The sequence below is a fragment of the Chanodichthys erythropterus genome, chromosome 8 (assembly GCF_024489055.1).
Source record: "Chanodichthys erythropterus isolate Z2021 chromosome 8, ASM2448905v1, whole genome shotgun sequence".
Lineage (NCBI taxonomy): Eukaryota > Metazoa > Chordata > Actinopteri > Cypriniformes > Xenocyprididae > Chanodichthys > Chanodichthys erythropterus.
In genome coordinates, this window is record NC_090228.1 from 33,141,402 (window position 1) to 33,162,451 (window position 21,050).

At 37.0% G+C, this 21,050-nt stretch overlaps 2 protein-coding genes across 7 annotated transcripts; one reads left to right on the forward strand and one right to left on the reverse strand.

Annotated features, from left to right (window-relative positions):
• Positions 1-83: 83 nt before the first annotated feature.
• On the reverse strand, positions 84-7,364 carry LOC137024713 (uncharacterized). Of its 6 annotated transcripts, none has more exons than XR_010895739.1 (9): positions 7,119-7,357; positions 4,657-4,791; positions 4,498-4,566; positions 4,330-4,421; positions 4,104-4,230; positions 3,851-3,971; positions 2,690-2,763; positions 542-2,470; positions 84-351 (listed from the first exon to the last, which is right to left on the reverse strand). XR_010895739.1 is itself a non-coding variant. In XM_067392548.1 (9 exons), exons 2-9 carry the CDS (start codon positions 7,167-7,169, stop codon positions 2,360-2,362), a joined length of 780 nt encoding a protein of 259 aa, XP_067248649.1. In that variant the 5' UTR covers positions 7,170-7,259; positions 7,328-7,364; the 3' UTR covers positions 84-2,359. The 6 variants fall into 6 exon arrangements, 5 of the variants coding, with proteins under 5 accessions (XP_067248649.1, XP_067248648.1, XP_067248651.1 ...); XM_067392548.1 differs by having other exon boundaries at positions 84-2,470; positions 7,119-7,259; positions 7,328-7,364; XM_067392549.1 differs by lacking the exon at positions 84-351 and adding an exon at positions 2,946-3,022 and having other exon boundaries at positions 2,333-2,470.
• A 2,367-nt stretch (positions 7,365-9,731) lies between these two features.
• LOC137024016 (tripartite motif-containing protein 16-like) lies at positions 9,732-18,049 on the forward strand. Its single transcript, XM_067391170.1, has 6 exons — positions 9,732-10,344; positions 12,193-12,288; positions 12,375-12,608; positions 13,074-13,233; positions 15,505-15,549; positions 15,786-18,049. Exons 1-6 carry the CDS (start codon positions 9,772-9,774, stop codon positions 16,376-16,378), a joined length of 1,701 nt encoding a protein of 566 aa, XP_067247271.1. The 5' UTR covers positions 9,732-9,771; the 3' UTR covers positions 16,379-18,049.
• Positions 18,050-21,050: the final 3,001 nt, after the last annotated feature.

Sequence of the window (21,050 nt, forward strand, 5' to 3'; positions counted from 1 at the left end):
ATGGAGGCCTGAGACATGGATAACAAAATACAAAGCTTTATTTCAACAATAATCAAGCACAAATCTTAAAACATTCCTGCAGGCTGGGCATATTTTATGTGGAGATGGATGAAAAAAAAAAGAAAAAAAAACAAAGAAAACAAAAACAACCAAAGGGAAACCGAGGCTTACCTAGGGCAGGTATAGTGTGAGGAGCACACGGCTACAATAATCGCAAAAGATCTTACCACCAGGTGCACAGGTCTCACTACACACACACACACACGTCAAGCGTGAACACACAGCACTCCGTGACAGAGTCCCACCACCGCACACGAGGGCCAACCAGCGACCTGCCTGAAGCCTCGGTTCCTACAACAAGAAGCAAAAATTAACCCAAAACCTCAAACAAGAGAAAATGATATTATTATTAATAATAATAATAATAATAATAATAATAATAATAATAATAATAATAATAAGAAGAAGAAGAAGAAGAAACTTTAATTACAGTAACAAACAGATAGGACTATAAGTATGAGACCAGAAGATCAAGACCTACTGATGAAGGTTAGGAACAGTCTCAATGGGAGATGTTCGCTCCCAGTGCCATACTGATATAATCAACAAAACATGAGCAAAATACATATTAAACAACAAAATGAAACAAAAAAATACATACAAATGAATAACACAAATAATCAACAAAATAAACCAAGTAAACAAATTAATAACTGAAAAATAAACTTGAACAACAAAATACACAAAGAGCAATTACAACACATCCAAATAAACATCAAATCCAAAGAAAACAATAAAACAAATGAACCAAACAAAAGCGCTGACCCAACGAGATGGACCGATGAACAGCGCACTATCGCGCCGATGGTGACCTTGAATAGAGCGGAGTAAAGTTAGTTTTGTTTTGGATATTCGTCACACATTCAGCAATAAACGGCAATAACTCCAAAACGACACGCCCCCCCAAAATCTAAACGGTATTATCGTTAAAAGGGCAAAGCTAGTAATGTTTCACAAGCTTTCTTTTCATTATTTTTGCTCGATCTAACGAGCAATGACCCGCCAAAGCCGTCGCAATGTGAGTTACGGCGAGAAGACTCGCTCTTGGCTGAGCTGTAAGTTGGGGACCGTGGGGAAAGTGCAAGTTTTCTTCGTTTTTTGCTATAACTCGGTGAGTGGTGTTTTTCTAATAGCTCTTTTGTTAAAAGTCCTATAAACATGAGACCAGTGTCATTCAGTAAAAGGGGACAGGGGACAACTTTCACAACCTCTTTTTTACCCCTACTGGTGGAAAAGGGAACTGCATGTCCAAAATTAACTTTCTTTTTGTAATAGCTTTGTCCACCGGGGAGACAGAGACATCAAACCAGTGTCATTCAGTAGAGGGGGACAGGGGACAACTTTCACAACCTCTCCTTTTACCCCTACTGGCTGAAATGGGTATTGCATGTCTAATATTAACATTCTTTTTGTAATAGCTTTGTTTATCAGTGAGATAGAGACATCAAACCAGTGTTATTCAGTAAAGGGGGACAGGGGACAAATTTCACAACCTCTTTTTTTACCCCTACTGGTGGAAAAGGGAACTGCATGTCTAATATTAACATTCTTTTTGTAATAGCTTTGTTTATCAGTGAGATAGAGACATCAAACCAGTGTTATTCAGTAAAGGGGGACAGGGGACAAATTTCACAACCTCTTTTTTTACCCCTACTGGTGGAAAAGGGAACTGCATGTCTAATATTAACATTCTTTTTGTAATAGCTTTGTTCATCAGAGAGACAGAGACATCAAACCAGTGTCATTCAGTACAGGGGGACAGTAGACAACTTTCACAACATTTATTTTTTACCCCTACTGGTGGAAAAGGGAACTGCATGTCTAATATTAACATTCTTTTTGTAATAGCTTTGTTCATCAGAGAGACAGAGACATCAAATCAGTGTCATTCAGTACAGGGGGACAGTAGACAACTTTCACAACCTCTTTTTTTACCCCTACTAGTGAAAAATGGAACTGCATGTACAGATTATACCTTATTTATATCCTTACAATGTCAAAATTTACATAATGCAGATTTTTGCTGTTAATACTGTAAAGCTGGCTTTAAACAATCTGTACTGTAAAAAAATGAAACATAAATAAAGGAGACTTGACTTGACCCTACTGGTTGAATATGGAACAGCACATAAAAATATGAATGCTGTTAATAGGTTCCCAGACCTCACCCCAAAAATTGTCAGGACAACAGCCATTTTGACAGAACTCGTGTTTATGCAAACATTCAACATAAAATGAAAACCATACAAAATTAAACAATATCTTTTTACATCTTTTGTCTCAAAGGATTTAGTAGTGTTTACTTACAGAAAGCACACAACCACAGTGCTCTTTTTAGTTTTCGTACACCTTTTTTGGTAATGTTGACACAGACTGCGTGGTACCATCTTGCAAAGCTGCTGCACTGAATCTGGTGGGGGAAATTGAAATAATGAAAATATATGATCTTTATTTACTTAATACAAAGTACTACAGAACATTTGCTTTAATGTCATTTCAAGGTTGACTCCATACTAATTATTTAATTATCTGCATACTAATTATATAAGTAGATGTAATAGTTTAACACATAAGATCTATGTCAAATAGCTTATCTAATAAGAATTGTTTCATAATAAAGGACACAAACCCATGTGTTCAGACCCACACGTCCAGCAGGAGACTCTTGTCCACAAAAGGAGCAATGATCCTTGGGGTTGAACACTGTAATTACATTCTCACAAATCAGTGTTCTATTTTAAATGCTCTAATTTTTTGATAGATAGATATATTTTAAAAAAATTAATTAATATTAAAATAATTTAATAACATTAAAAATTAAATTTCAGCCAGTAAGAACCTAAAACTGAAATGGCCTCTGATTACAAGACTATAAATATTCTTACATTATGGTCCAATGAAGGTGTATATTTAAGAAAACTGTGATAAGCTGTAATTAGCAACTTTGTTTTGTACTCTGGCCCTGTGAAAAAAAAAAAAAAAATGCTGACACTTCTTACTAAGTATATAAACTAATCAAGTGCTTACAAATCAATTGCAAATTAAATAATTAACTCCTGGTTTGTATATTGTATTCTCTTAACTGTTAATGTATTAATAGATTAATATATAGTGAGTTCTTCACTCATTGTCAGGGTATAAATCAAAATTTTATAATTAGGTCATATGTAAAGACTAAGATAATGCTTTTTATTCCTTGTAAACATCTAAATAAGTAAATATTTTTCACTTTACATTAGGTCATGGAAAATTATGACAATTTATTATGGTTAATACATTTGAACCAAAAAATAAAAATAAATCTTGACATTTAATATGAGCTTAGTTAGTGGTTTAGTCATGAAAGTCTCTCATTCACCGCTATAAAAGTTAACCCAACTATGAATACTTCCACTTTTGAGAACCCCAGAAATATGAAAAGGACCTACCCTAACCTAATCCAAAGTGCTAACATTTTGCGGTTAATAAGTTGTTAACAAAGCATAAAAAAACATCTAACTGTTCACATATGAGCTAATTAATTAAATGTAATTAATTAAAGTAATCTTGTTAATTACAGTAACAAGGAATTAAATCACTAATTGTACAGTATATAGCCTTATCTTAATATATTAATAATGTACATAATGAAATATATAAAATATGAATTAAGTATATTTTGCAAATGATTTGTTGACTTTAGATCATTTTGTAGGAGGCTTGGCTTTTCATGCCCATATATGTAGTGAAAGAGCACTCATACTGAAAGATTTGTGCATGATTCTCATTAATGTGTGCTTAAAATACATACCTGATGCTTCTAGGATGGTTACTGCCATCTCCTTACGCAGCTCAGATAGGATATGCTGGCTAGAAGGTATCCTGATTTTAGATGGTGTCTCTGGAAATGACTCCACTACCTCCTTAGCCATCTGTTGGGTAACATAAATATCATTAAACAAACTTGCAAAATACATTAGCCATTAAAGAATAAGAAATTTAAATATTACACATTTGAGGTTATGCAAAAATTAGTGTTCTAAGGTTCTAAATTGTATAGCTACCTGCATGACATAAACACCACAGCTACAACTGTCTTTTTGAATGGTGTGCTTCAACACACCATGTGTCCATGCCACATCCACCCAGTCCGTCTTACCATACAGTATTTGCCGCATTTTGAAGTATGTTCTACACGTGAGAATTGTATATTATCAAATTTAGTTATATTAGTTCATATGATAATGTATTGTATGATAATTTAAAAAAGGGAATAATATAATACAATACCTGAATCTTTCGGCAGCAAGTTCGGATTCTTTAGCTTCATCTAACCCTTGTGGATCCACCACTAAAACCTTCTGTGATGTCCTATTGAGGTACTGTTAAAACATATAGTTTGGTTAGTTTTTCATATACATAAGTAATGAACTATGGTTTAACAATGGTTTTACACACCAGAAATTTCCAGTGGTTCTTGTTTACTTGCATAAATCCGATTATGGCGTCATATTTTTCAAAGTTGACCTTCAAACGAGTTGAAATATTATATTATATTATTGTACTTGTCCTTTTGACCTTTTCATTTTGCACAGAAGAACAACCGTAAAGTCTGACCTTTCGGAAACTGTGCCTGGACATGGCAGATCTCTCCCCAAACACAACAACACCGGCAGAGAAGTGGTTGAATAAAAAGATGTACTTTCCATAACCTTTGGAATTTAACAAGGTTTGGATGTAGCTTTCGATAACCTGAAAACATTTAGGAAAATTAAATTTATACCCTTACATCTCATTACAATAGTAGTGACATAGTATTTGTCAAATGTATCTTCACTCATTAGCCTACAAGTAGTGAAAGTTAAACTCAATGCACAATAGTGACTGTTTCACATTTAGTTAAAATATATGTATTAATCAATGGTATGCATAAAGCATTTGTCATTTTATGATAATAAATATACACTTTCTGTCTATATTGTCCTTTCAAAAATAGCATTGGGCATCCTTTCACTTAAAACTATACCAGTACAAATATGAAAATACATCCTGAAATGTAGGTTCAGAATACCATGTAGTATTTACAGTGGTGGTTAATTTAAATCCTTACTATCTAACTGGATTATAAATATATAATATATCACTGCTTGGTAATGTATACTGTAAAAAATAAATGTAAAAAAAAAAAATAGTAAAATACATGGCAGCAAAGTGTGCCAAACATTTACCATTAATGAAAATAACAGTTAAACATCATTAAAAAAGAAACACTCAGTGACTGGCAGAAGCATTTGCCAAACAAAAACTGTACAATTAAGGTAAAATATCCTAATTCATCTCCTAATTTTAAGTTAAAAAAACTAAATAAAATATCCTAATTCATCTCCTAATTTTAAGTTAAAAAACAAAATAAAATATCCTAATTCATCTCCTAATTTTAAGTTAAAAAAACTAAATAAAATATCCTAATTCATCTCCTAATTTTAAGTTAAAAAACAAAATAAAATATCCTAATTCATCTCCTAATTTTAAGTTAAAAAAAAACAAAAACACTAACAGATCTCTCTAGATGTCAGCATCTTTACTTATTACAAACCAGACTGACTTTCTTTAATATAAAACTTCTTAAGAATTAAATGAGGTTAAGATGTTGATGTTTTTGTTGTTGTTGTTGCATTTGCTTTACTTAGGCTCTTGACCCTTGACTTTTTAAATTATTATTTTTTTTCTGATTGTTATTTATTATTATTATTATTATTAATAAATTATATTTAGAAATTCTTTGGACAAGATGATGTAGACACAGACATCAAGATTCAGCGTATGAACAATGGTGACAATCCAACAAATATTCAGAACAACTATCACAAATCAAGGTACTAAAGCTCCCTTTTTCACCAGTAGGGGTACGAAAAGAGGTTGTGAAAGTTGTCCCCTGTCCCCCTCTACTGAATGACACTGGTTTGATGTCTCTGTCTCACTGAGGGACAAAGCTATTACAAAAAGAAAGTTAATTTTGAGTTGCAGTTCCCTTTTCCACCAGTAGGGGTAAAAAAGAGGTTGTGAAAGTTGTCCCCTGTCCCCCTCTACTGAATGACACTAGTTTGATGTCTCTGTCTCCCCGGTGGACAAAGCTATTACAAAAAGAAAGTTAATTTTGAACATGCAATTTCCTTTTCCACCAGTAGGGGTAAAAAATAAATGTTGTGAAAGATGTCCCCTGTCCCCCTCTACTGAATGACACTGGTTTGATGTCTCTGTCTCACTGAGGGACAAAGCTATTACAAAAAGAAAGTTAATTTTGAGTTGCAGTTCCCTTTTCCACCAGTAGGGGTAAAAAAGAGGTTGTGAAAGTTGTCCCCTGTCCCCCTCTACTGAATGACACTGGTTTGATGTCTCTGTCTCCCCGGTGGACAAAGCTATTACAAAAAGAAAGTTAATTTTGGACATGCAGTTCCCTTTTCCACCAGTAGGGGTAAAAAAGAGGTTGTGAAAGTTGTCCCCTGTCCCCTTTTACTGAATGACACTGGTCTCATGTTTATAGGACTTTTAACAAAAGAGCTATTAGAAAAACACCACTCACCGAGTTATAGCAAAAAACGAAGAAAACTTGCACTTTCCCCACGGTCCCCAACTTACAGCTCAGCCAAGAGCGAGTCTTCTTGCCGTAACTCACATTGCGACGGCTTTGGCGGGTCATTGCTCGTTAGATCGAGCAAAAATAATGAAAAGAAAGCTTGTGAAACATTACTAGCTTTGCCCTTTTAACGATAATACCGTTTAGATTTTGGGGGAGCGTGTCGTTTTGGAGTTATTGCCGTTTATTGCTGAATGTGCGACGAATATCCAAAACAAAACTAACTTTACTCCGCTTTGAATAGTCGGAGACAGATCACAGAAACAAACGTAAACAAAACAGCAGCATCAAAGAATGTCGCCCCACAGGCTGCACGACGTGCAATGGGTCCTAAAATCAGCTATTCTTCCTAAAAAAAAAAATAAAAAAAAATAAATAACTAAAAACATTAAATTACTTACCACGTAAAAATAGTATAGACCTTAGTGATAGTTACACATACCTCCATATTGTCGCTATAGTCACGAGTCAGTCCGCACGCACACTCGGACATCAAACCCACAAAAGGATATAATCACAGCAGGAGCATGTTGAGTGAGAGGGCAGCCGCCAACCAAACACTATGAATGATTTTCGTCGGAAACTACAACCCAAATAAAACCAGTTACCTCAGACACGCATTCTAATGCTCACTAGTTAGCAAACGCATACCTGACAGACGGAAAGAGCCAAAAACCGGAATGGGCGGGCCTCGGGCAGTGACGCACAGCGGTGAGCAAACACACAATAGTGCTTTAAAAGTCCCCTTTTATATAGCCGTGAAAGTATATGATTGGACAATTCGTGCACTTGTGGCCAATTTAAAGAACGCACACCGTTCATCCCACTACACTTGCTTTGAAGTCATGATCAGCTATCATTATCCTAACTATTGTGCCAACGTAAGCTGGGCTGGACAATGCAAAAAAGCATTACATTCACAATTAAACAGGTACTGCTCAATGAATTTGTATTCTTTACCAATTTTAGAACTTGTCGTGAGCAAACATTTGCCTGAAAGTCGTCATACATTATCATCGTGACATCTGGTGAGAGAGGACACAGGCGCAGTTGGCTGATTAATGAAGGTGCTGGTAACCCTATCACATTTAAGACAATCAAAATAAAAGTATAAGTATCTGTCTTTCTGATGACATGTCTCACTTCTGGTCCCTAATCTCGCAATCACAGCTCTTACCACCTGCCTGGATGAAATAAAGGTGTGGATGCATGACAATTATCTTAAACTTAACGAATCAAAAACTGAGCTGTTACTTGTTGGTATGTCAGCAGATTTGCACAAATATAACAGTCTCAATCTGCTCACTGATTCTGACTTACTGTCTCCAGCATTACAGGTGTGAAATCTAGGTGTTATTTTTGATTCACAATTGTCATCCGATGCCCATATTAAAATGGTTTCAAAATCTACATTTTTCCATCTCAGAAACGTTGTCAGACTTCAACCTTCTCTATCTTTGCCTGATACGGAAAGGCTTATCCATGCCTTTATTAGGTCGAGACTAGATTATTGTAATGCACTTTACTTGGGTCATCCTGAAGCTTTATTAACTGCATTGGCCTCCATTATGGACACGTATTAATTTAAACCCTTTCAGGCATGAATTATGATAACCTCAGCCATGATTTTATTCTTTGATGGAATCACGTCCTCATGTTCTGATATCAGATCTCTACAATCATTCAAGGTAAAACTGGAAACCCAATTCAGATGATCCCTCCAGTGTACCAGAGTATTACCCTTATTAGCAGATAATTCTGGTGATGTTCAAGATGGACAAATTTCAAACATAGCTCTCCTCTGAGAAAACCTAGAGATCAGGGGCTGTATTCACAAAACATCTTAAGGCTAAAAGTAGCTCCTAACTTGCAGATTTAGAAAACTCTTAAAAATAATCGGTGTGTCAGTCCTAATTTTAGGAGCCTAATTTTGCACGTTTTATTTCACATTTTAGCACTAAAACTAGCTCCTAAATCTGTGAAATATGTTAGGAGTACTCAAGAGGATTCCTAAATCACTAAGATCAAATCATAAACAAACCTAATTGCTGTTGCTGCCAATCCACCTCAGCAATCCACCCAAAGAAACTGTCAACCAACTGAGGCAATAGCGATATAGCCTTAGGTGCTGAACCTTTTCATCATAAATGCAATAAATATTTTGATTAGATTTGAATCTATGATACAATGCCAAAAATAAATCTTTTATAAATAAATAAATAATGTCCGATTACCTGTGGCAGTTGTTTTCAAGAGTTCACTTAAAAATTATTAAATGGAGTAAAAAAAAGGAAACACTTAAGAACACTGATCCTTCATTAATGAATAACTACTCAGGAACAAATGAATAATGCATTATTAACACTCTAGTAACTACTGTTAACTAACAAGAAACTCTGATTAATGAATTATTATGTACAGTAATTGCACTCAGTTGAATGTGGTACTTCACTGTTAGCTAATCAGTAATCATTACTATCCCAAAACCTTACAAAAACATCAGAAGTTTACAATGACTACAGTAGTTACTAGAGAGTTATCATGTTTCTCACTTTAGAATACTGATCCAAATAATTAGTAATTCCTTCTGAAGTATTTGATAATACTTCAGTCATTACTAGTGGGTTACCATGATCTTCACTTTGTAATTAATTATACATTATGCATCATTTACATTAATTATGAACTTGTATATAGTAGTTTTTAGTAGTTCTCTGGGAGGAATGAAAAAACAGTAGTTACTGATTAGCCAATAGTGAACTACCACCTTCATCTGAGCACTATTACTTACTAATTCATTCATCAGAGTTTCTTGTTAGTTAATAGTAGTTACTAGAGTGTTGATAATGCGTTACTCGTTTGTTTCTGTGTAGTTATTCATTAATAAAGTATCAGTGTTCTAAAGTGTTACCCTTATATTTTGAGTCTCTCTCTATAAGAATCACATCTAGTGGACGTTTTATTTTCTGTGACCTTTAGACTTTTACACACGTCACTTAAACACAGAACCAGGAAACTGGATTCACCCGAAGTGTATTTGACTGTTGAAGTGTAGTTGAGCTGTTGTGTTTGTGTCTCTGTATTCATGCAGTAAAATGGCAGAAGCCAGAATTTCAGTGGATCAGGATGAGTTCCTGTGTCCAGTGTGTCTGGATCTCCTGAAGGATCCAGTGGCCATTCCCTGTGGACACAGTTATTGTAAGAGCTGTATTACAGACTGCTGGGATCAGGAGGATCAGAAGAGAGTCTACAGCTGCCCTCAGTGCAGACAGACCTTCAGTTCAAGACCTGCTTTAGCTAAAAGCACCATGCTGGCTGAAGTGGTGGAGAAACTGAAGAAGACTAAACTTCCTGCTGACTGTTTCGCTGGAGCTGGAGATGTGCAGTGTGATGTCTGTACTGGAAGAAAACACAAAGCCGTCAAGTTCTGTCTGGTGTGTCTGAACTCTTACTGTCAGAATCACCTTGAACAACATGAGAGTTGGTTTAAAGGAAAGAGGCACAATCTGACTGATGCCACTGGACGACTGCAGGAGATGATCTGCCAGAAACATGACAAGATCCTTGAGGTTTTCTGTCACACTGACCAGAAGTGTGTGCTGTGTACGATGGATGAACATACAAACAATGATACTCTAGCAGCTGCAGCACAGAGGACAGAGAAAAAGGTATGAACTTTGTTCTGGTTTTGTACTCAGCAAGCTAAACATTACTCAATAGCAAGACTTGACACCAGGAAGGCGTCGTTCAGAAGGTTTACTGAGTAAAATGTGTAAAACTATAAAAGATTGTATTTCATGAAAAATGTTGACTCCAATCATGTCCGACATGAGATAATCATGCAAGATGCTTACACAATATACATATACCTAGAGATAAATGCTTAATAAGACCTTAAAGGGATAGTTCACCCAAAATGAAAATGTTGTCATCATTTACTCACCCAAGATTCAGAGCGTTATGAATCTTTTGTGTCGAATCATGATTCGAATCACGTGTCAAACCGCCAAACTGCTGAAATCACGTAAATCACTGCTAATTCGACACAAAAGATTCATAACGCTCAGAAGTTTCCTGAAGCAGTGTTTTGAAATCGGCCATCACTATATAAGTCGTTATTTTGTTTTTTTGGCGCTTCAAAAATATTCTCATTGCTTTATAATATTAATATTGAACCACTGTACTCACATGAACTGATTTAAATATGTTTTTAGTACATTAATGGATCTTGAGAGAGGAAATGTCATTGCTCCCTATGGAGGCCTCACTGAGCCATCGGATTTCATCTAAAATATCTTAATTTGTGTTCTGAAGATTAACGAAGGTCTTATGGGTGTGGAACGGCATGAGGGTGAGTAATAAATTACATTATTTTCATTTTTGGGTGAACTAACCCTTTAATTTGCCGCCCTGATTGCACTTGCTATGTGCATTACACTGCAGGCTCACTCTTGCTCGTATTCAATGTAAATCATCAACACTATCATCTGTTACGTGTGTTTTATTGAAATAAACATGTTGTCCGATAATGACAGCTGAGGCTCGGCTTGAGCTCAACCCCCCAATAATGATACTATGTAGAGGGAGAATGAGAGAAATTGAGGAGGAGCTGTGTGTATGCCTTGGACAGGAATTAATTAAATGAGGGATATTCTGACATTTTTGTTCCTGGAAGAAAACTCAAGAGTTCAGAAACAGTGCGCACTGATATAGAGAACAACTCCAGCTGGAGAAACTTTGATACTTAGCAGAGCTTTTTCATGCACAGACAGCAACATTACACACTAAAGAAAGATGACACTTGGGGAAAAAGCATAATAGGACGCCTTTAAACCAGTAGTTCACCCAAAAAAATGTGCATTCATCATTTACTCATGTTATTCCAAACTGGTATGACTTTTTTTTCTCTGAGGAACACAAAAGAAGGTATCTTAAGGAATGTCTCATCTGTGCATATATTGAAAGTCAATAGGATCCAAAAGTTTCAGTCTTCAAAAAGGACATTAAGGTAGCATAAAAGAAATCCATACAACTCCAATGGGGTAGTCTAGCCCTGCATCCCAATGTGCATACTATCCACCCTAAATAGTATTGAATATTCCTAATGTCACATACTATTTAGGATGGATAGTATGCACATTGAGACACAGGCAAAGTCTTCTGAAGCGCTATGAAAAATCAAATATGATGGCATGTTTAGACTCGTGACATGCATGAGCCAGTGAGGTTTGATGTTATTGATGCATCATCATATTTGATTTGGGCTCTAGAAACTGAGACATTCTTCAGAAAATCTTCTTTTGTGTAATGAAATCAAGTTTGTAAAGACATGAGGATGATTAAACAATGAACACATTTACATTTCTGGGTGAACTAATGCTGATACTTATGATTGAACCTATAATCTTATGAAAGATCTTTAACCCCTCAATCTCACCACTTCAATGATACTGGATTCATATCTGTTTACTTGATGATTTATGTGATGTTTCTCCTGTCATTGGTTTGTCCTTTAGCACCAGCTGAAGGAGACACAGAGGTGGTTCCAGCAGAGGATCCAGCAGAGAGAGAAAGATCTCCAGCAGCTGAGAGAGGCTGTGGAGTCTCATAAGGTGAGTCTGGAGAAGAAGAGAAGTTTGAGAAGTCTCAGTCAGGACTCACTGAAGCCACTGTGTGATTGTGATGTGTGTCCTAACAGAGCTCTGCACAGACAGCAGTGGAGGACAGTGAGAGGATCTTCACTGAGCTCATCTGCTCCATTGAGAGAAGCCGCTCTGAGGCCACACAGCGGATCAGAGATCAGGAAAAGACTGCAGTGAGTCGAGCTGAAGGACGACTGGAGCGATTGCAGCAGGAGATCAATGATCTGAGGAGGAGAGACGCTGAGCTGGAGCAGCTTTCACACACACAGGATCACATCCATTTCCTGCAGGTAACAAAGATCTAGATGAACAGAATCAAAGCAGACTTGAGCAAGAGACTCACAGAGAAACATTTCATGAGAGCAGAATGAGCCGTTGACTGAAGTGTTGATCTGTGTGTTCGGTTATTATATAATCATCAGTCAGACTCTCATCTGATCATCTTCTTTTGAGAGAGACACACTTACAAATGCATTTCAGCTCTGGAAATCTCTTAAAATTAAATTAAATTAAACTTTATTTTACAACAATGTGAAATCCATGAACTTGATGGTACTAGTTTCACCCAGTAAGATTTCACATCATCTCTTTACTTATCTTTTTACAATCTTTGACTTACACTACAAATTTTGAGTAATGTTTATCAAAATAAAATAATCTGCAAACTGATCAACAAGAGCTGCTCAAAACTGACAGTAGTGCAGGTTATTGTCTGAAGTGTGGAGGTGATGATCTTTGATTTCTGTTTTCTGTAGAGTTTCCAGTCTCTCTCAGCTCCTCCTGAATCTACAGACGTAAATGATGATCCCTTCAGTTCTCTCTCCTCTTTTGATGAAGTGAGAGAATCTGTTCTTCAGCTGAAATACAAACTGGAGGATTTCTGCAAAGAGGAGCTCAAGAAGATCTCTGAGAAAGGTAAAGTTCTAGGGCCTGATGTATAAAATTTGCATACGCACAAAAAAAGGCATTGAAATGTGGCCCTTCCACAAGTCCTTTAGGAAAGGTAACATCATGCAATGGTCACTTCACTTTAAGGAAGTAATTGAATTGTTTACAGTCATGTGACCCAGGGTGACGAATCATCATGATTCATTTTAAATTTAAATGTGGTGGGAGAGTTGGTAAATCAATACTCTCTAATGGGTCAAAATGGGGCTGGAAGAGCATGTCTAGAACCACCGATAAATCGCAGGATGGGATCAGAGACTTAGACCTCCCTCATAAATTGACATATCAAGGGGTGCTGGCTTATCATACCCGAGTCCAGCCCCACATGACATTCTGAGATGGCTGAAAGATAGACCTTAACTGTCGAAAAGGCTTTACCTTTATCTAATAGTTCCTGCAGAAAGCAGATAACATCTGACAAGAAAGAGACAATGTCTATGTGGAAATAAGCGTCCTTGAAATCTATCGATGTGAACCAATCTCCATGACACAACGTTTGGGACGGGGTCCTTAATCCAAGCATTTTGAACATGTATCTCATGGTTGTTTGGTGTTTGTTCAGGGTCTGCAAATCTAAAATAGGATGGAGACCTCCACCTTTCTTTGGAATCATGAAATACCGGGAGTAAAATCCTTGATGGCTTTCCTCTCCCGGCACCATTCTTATTACTCTTTTGCTCACAAGAGATGCGTTTTTCTCTAAAATCTGAGCTGATTCCCCATGTGCTGTTGACATAACCACTCCATTGAAACTTGGTGGATTTACAGCGAATTAAGAGTCTGTAACCCTTCTCTATTGTGGATAAAATCACGCAGTGAGTATGCTCAGTGGCGAAGAAAGGAATTGCAACTTCAATGGGGAATATTTTGGTTTCATTTTTATTGTTGTGTTTACACATGTCCCCGCCCTTGGCTTTTGGCCTGGATGCATGGGAATTTATTTTATTTTCACACATGAAAATGTTTTGCTTGTTAGAGGGAGATGGTGATGTTGGCTAGCCCTCCTGAAGTCTATGACTATCTCTTTTGTCTTGTTGGTATTGAGGGCCAAGTTATGCGTTGTGCACCAGGCTGTGAGTTTCTCCACATCTTCCCTGTATGCTGACTCATCATTATCGGTAATAAGGCTGACAACAGTGGTATCATCTGCGAACTTGATGACATGATTGCTGTTAAAACTGACAGTACAGTCACAGCGTGAACAATAAAGGACTCAAAACACACCCTTGTGGCGTGCCTGTGCTCAAAGTTACTGTTTTAGATGTTAAACTGCCAACTCTGACTGTCTGTTGTCTCTCTGTCAGAAAGTTTATAATCCACATACACACACCTGAATCCAGGCCCAGCAGCAACAACTTTTCCACCAGGCAAGATGGTATTAAATGCTGAGCTGAAGTCAATTAGTAAAATCCTGGCGTAGGTGTTCTTGTTCTCCAGGTGTGTCAATGTAAGGTGGAGCAGGGTGGAGATTGCGTCCTCAGTAGAGCGGTTCGACTGTTTAACTGAAGCGGGTCCAGATTTATTGGGAGACAAGACCTGATATGACTTATCACTAGCCGCTCAAAACACTTCATGACAATGGGGGTCAAGGCTATTGGACGATAGTCGTTCATTGATGATGGATTGGACTTTTTTGGAAGTGGAATAATAATGGCACTTTTTAGACAGGTGGGTACACTGGCCTGGCTGAGAGAGATGTTAAATATATCACAAAAAACCTCCTTTAATTGCTCTGAGCACCCTTTTAGTACACAACCTGGGATCTGGTCAGGCCCAGCAGCCTTCCGTGGGTTGATCTTAGTAAAGACCCTCTTGACGCTGTCTACTGTCAACTGCAGTGCCTGTTGAACAGAAGACTGTTCCTGCATGTGTGCAGCTCTGATGTTCTTAATTTAAAGAAATTTAAAGAGACACACACGAAAATGACATGTTTTTGCTAATAATCTTAATTACTAACTAACAGATGAAGAGAGTAACACTTACTTTTTGTCATTAATGCACACAATATAAGTATAAAACACTGAACATGGTGAAAACTCCCAGCAGCTCAGCACTCGCTTCTCTATCTTGAGTGAATCTGCATGTGACAGAGCGCTTGACTCATTGCATGGCTTAGGCAGTGTTGGAGTGCATTAACATCCACCAGAGATGTGCATACACGATTATTCTGTAATCTGTGCTGCCTTTCTTACAGATTGACATGATACTCACACTCTTCATGTCTGTTGATTTCCACAGTCACTTTCAGCAACATTCCCAGGACCAGGAACGACTTCCTACAATGTAAGTCACTAAGAAAACAAGCAGAAAAACTCACTGAGTGTGTTCATGTTCTTCCTGTAGAATAAGAAAAAAAACATGACAGAAGAGTTTTATAGTTGATCATGTAAATGATGATTTGTACAGGATATCTGGTAAACTGTACTGAGACACTGCTGATATATTGAACACGAAGAGTTCAGATACATTAAAAGATCAGATTCATAATTCCTGATTCTGATGTGTTTTATCTCCATCAGATTCCCATCAGCTCACTCTGGATCTGAACACAGCGAGTGAAAACCTCTGTCTGACTGAGGAGAACAGAATGATTACTAACAATGACACAGAGCAGTCGTATCCTGATCATCCAGACAGATTTGATTTTGTGTCTCAGGTGTTGTGTAGAGAGAGTGTGTGTGATCGACGCTGTTACTGGGAGATTGAGTGGAGTGGACGTGTGTATATATCAGTGTCATATAAGAGCATCAGCAGGAAGGGAGGTAATGAGTGTTGGTTTGGATATAATGATCAGTCCTGGAGTTTGTTCTGCTCTTTCTTCAGTTACTCATTCAATCACAATAACATCGAGACCAAACTCCCTGTAAAGCCCATCATCAGCAGTAGAATAGGAGTGTATGATGAGGATGATGATGATGATGATGATGATTTAGAGTCCTTCATCAGCAGTAGAATAGGAGTGTATGTGGATCACAGTGCAGGAACTCTGTCCTTCTACAGAGTCAAGAGAAACACAATGATCCTCATCCACACAGTCCAGACCACATTCACTCAACCGCTCTATCTTGGGTTTAGGGTTTTTAAAAGATCATTTGTGAAACTGTGTAAATGAATCAGATTAGACTGTACAGAGACTCTACCCATAATGCTTTGAGCTCATGATGAATTAGTAACAGTGAGATGTTATAGAGTCTCTTATTTTCTCTTCATTACATTAATACTACAGCTGAACTTCTGTCAGTGAAATAACATGTCAGAATAAATGTGTGTAATGAATCCTCATATAGACAGTAAGATCAGTGTGTGTTTGTGAGTCATGATGAGTGATGGATTGAGGATTGAGTCAAATCATCATCAATTCAATCTGGATAACTAAAATATATTAGGAATGAAAGAAGGAAAACTAAGCTGAACTCTGAAATCAGTCCAGATGAATCACATCATTACTGTAAATGTCAGAATTGTTGGAGTTTCTTTGTTCAGTGGTTCATGCTGCTTGTCCTGCTTGTATATATACAAACCCGATTCCAAAAAAATTGGGAGTCTTGGGACACTGTACAAATTGTGAATAAAATGCAATAATTTACAAATCTCATAAACTTATATTTTATTCACAATAGAATATAGATAACATATCTAATGTTGAAAGTGAGACATTTTGAAATGTCATGCCAAATATTGGCTCATTTTGGATTTCATGAGAGCTACACATTCCAAAAAAGTTGGGACAGGTAGCAATAAGAGGCCGGAAAAGTTAAATGTACATATAAGGAACAGCTGGAGGACCAATTTGCAACTTATTAGGTCAATTGGCAACATGATTGGGTATAAATCGGTGTCGGTGAACACAATCCACCGTGTCATTCGCCGTTGCCGGCTAAAACTCTATAGGTCAAAAAAGAAGCCATATCTAAACATGATCCAGAAGCGCAGGCATTTTCTCTGGGCCAAGGCTCATTTAAAATGGACTGTGGCAAAGTGGAAAACTGTTCTGTGGTCAGACGAATCAAAATTTGAAGTTCTTTTTGGAAAACTGGGACGCCATGTCATCCGGACTAAAGAGGACCAGGACAACCCAAGTTGTTATCAGCGCTCAGTTCAGAAGCTGCATCTCTGATGGTATGGGGTTGCATGAGTGCGTGTGGCATGGGCAGCTTACACATCTGGAAAGGCACCATCAATGCTGAAAGGTATATCCAAGTTGTAGAACAACATATGCTCCCATCCAGACGTCGTCTCTTTCAGGGAAGACCTTGCATTTTCCAACATGACAATGCCAGACCACATACTGCATCAATTACAACATCATGGCTGCGTAGAAGAAGGATCCGGGTACTGAAATGGCCAGCCTGCAGTCCAGATCTTTCACCCCTAGAAAACATTTGGCGCATCATAAAGAGGACGATGCGACAAAGAAGACCTAAGACAGTTGAGCAACTAGAAGCCTGTATTAGACAAGAATGGGACAACATTCCTATTCCTAAACTTGAGCAACTTGTTTCCTCAGTCCCCAGACATTTGCAGACTGTTATAAAAAGAAGAGGGGATGCCACACAGTGGTAAACATGGCCTTGTCCCAACTTTTTTTGAGATGTGTTGATGCCATGAAATTTAAAATCAACTTTTTCTCAGTTTAAACATTTGATATGTCATCTATGTTGTATTCTGAATAAAATATTGAAATTTGTTTCTGAAATTTCATTCTGTTTTTATTCACAATTTGTACAGTGTCCCAACTTTTTTGGAATCGGGTTTGTATATATGTAGCCTCTATGAGTGTAAACCGCCCTTGTTTCCTTCATAAAATAAATGTGATGTACACTTGTCACCATGTGCTTCATTTCCACATATTTAGGCCAAAGATGAATAATATAAGTCAAAAAGGGTAAAATGACAAAAATAACCACACAGTATCGAAGTATTGCTTCAGTATCACTCTTGTACCCTCAGTTAATGTTGAAGCAATGTTGAGAATTCAACCACAAATCAATGGTAATATAATTGATTCAAAATTACAAAGTGATATTTTTTTCAACATCACTTTTGCACCCTCAGTTAATGTTGAAAGAATGGTGGACAATAAAACCAATGGTAATGCTATTGAATCAACATTATACTATGATTGATTCTACATCACTGATGCTGAATTAATATTGGAATTACAAAAATAATCAATGGTAATGTCAGTGAATCAACATTACACTGTGGTGGTTTTGGAATAGCCTCACACGAGGGCACCACAAATGTAGTTATTTATGGTCTTAAATATTAATATTTTGTATTAATATTAATATTGAGTCAACATTCCTTCCTATATTTCGGGGGATCAGTCAAGTCTCACTTTGACATTAAAGAACAAACATGGAAGATTGACTGAATTACAATTATATAAATTGGAGGAAGTTCATCGTTTGACCAATCTGAAGGATTAACTTGTAGAGCCTCTTACTGTATTATTAACACAAGGAAGAGACTAGTGTAATAAATGGATTTTATTAACAAAAGGAAAGACAAGAGTATCTAACAACTACTGAATGGATAAAGTGCAAAAAGATTGATAAATGCAAGTGAATGAGTTAGATTTTACTAGTTAGTCTGGTCCCACTTTATATTAAGTGGCCTTAACTACTATGTACTTACATCAAAAAATATGTACAATGTACTTATTGGGTTCATATTGAATTGCAAAACACATTTGCAGCTATTGATGTGGGGTATGGGTAAGGTTAGGGAAAGCTTTGGTGGTATGGGTAGGTTTAAGGGTAGGGGTAAGGGTTAAGGGATGGGTCAACAGTGTAATTATAAATGTAATTACAGAAATTAATTACAGATGTAATTGCATGCAGGTGTTTTTAAAATATAAGTACAATGTAAAAACATGTATGTACACAATAAGTGCATTGTATCTAATGGTTAATTTAAATGTAAGTACATAGTAGTTAACGCCACTTAATATAAAGTGGGTCCGTTAGTCTTGTAGAAAGATAAACTGTAGTTTCTCTAAAAGAAATAAGATAAACCTTATTCTGAATTCAACAAATAAACCGAGAGATTATTTGTTATTAACTGATATGAGCTATGCAAAATCTAATGCAATCAGATAATCATATACTGACAATATACACTGCCTGGCCACAAAAAAAGTTGCTGTTTTGGACTCTCATAGACTCTTGAATACTTGAGAGTCTATGACTAGATCATTGTTGCTGTGATTATGATGTTAAGAGTGTCAGAAGGTAGTGAAAAATCCCCAGTCTTATTAATGAAATTGGTTTCTGCATCATTTTGATTAACACTGTTTTCAAATGAAAGACTATTGTCAAGTAAAGGGCTTTCATTCCTCTCATCATCAAATTCAAAAAACAGAAAATCATTGCTATAATCATAGGAAAGCAAACCTATATTATCAAAATCTTCCACATCTGAATACTGAGTGTTGTCTTGTCTTGTATGAAATCCCTCACTGACATTACAAAGTTCAGGTCCATTCATCACAGATGAGAAGTGTCATTTTCCACTCCGGAGGAGGAAGTATTTAGTTCTAAATGGTTGTCATTTGACCTCCAACCTTTTTTGCTGAAAGAAAAGAAAACACACCAAAGTGTACTGTACAAGGTAGATGTTTCAAATGTTCACAAAAACATAATAAAAAAGATATATTAATAGTTCTCATTTGGATATCTTTTGGGTCTCTACTGAATCTTCATTTTCGTCCTCCAACGAGACTGGCTTATTCTCGTATATCTTCCACTAAATGTGAATTAAATGTCACATATATCGCACACCACTATGTAAGGAGTCATTTGCTCTCCAATTGCTCTTGCGGTACTTTGATGTCATACATCGTCTGCGCAGCGCCGATACATCTAGGCATCTAATGGTGTGACATCACTAATAGTCGAACGCTGAACATGATGTCACGCCTGAGAGTATTTAAAGTTTCAGAGTATTCTGATTTCAGCATGAGTGTTATCATGGGACAACTAAGTTCGCGACCAAAGAAAGCGAGTTGTGTGGAGCATGTACATGAACAGAAACCCTGTGTACTGCTCAAATACACCACCGCCACAGCAGAAAACCATCCTCATCGGCTCGATAAGACACCTGGTGGTGCTGGTGAGATTGATGAAGGGAGAAAGGAGGCAGGGAGAGATGTGAAAAAGAAGATGTCTGGGAAATTCTGCCTTTTTCGCAAAAGAGCTGGAAAAAACAACCTGGCTCATGCTAAAGCGGGATCATACCGGAAAATTACTCATGGTATAATCACACATGATGATAGGAGTACTGATTATAGTAGATCCTTCAATTAGCTATACTTTTGATGTTCTTGTGGACAACATAATTATAAATTATATTTTGCTGCATTATGGTCCTGGAACACCCCTTGTCTTGTATGAACATGTCAAGCTTCATGAAGCTTCAAGGAGGAAGTCTCGATGAGAGGACAGCAAGGCAGGTTATGCAGCAGGTCATTCACATCACTGTCATTTGCTGTGAGCACAGAGGCTTCCATCGAGATATAAACCTGGAGAACCTGCTGATAAACCAGGACACCTTGGAAGTCAAATTGACTGAGTTCGGGTGCGATGTGCTAATGAAGGAGTCTGCCTACGAGACCTTTCTTTGTATGTATTTTGAACTAATCAGCTCACTGAAACACATCCTATATATAGTCTACATGCTCTTGTACAGTATAACATCATACAAAATCTCTTTCCAGGCACAAAAGTGTGCTGTCCACCAGAGTACCATGTCAATCCTTCTGTTTGTAATGGTGTGTGGGT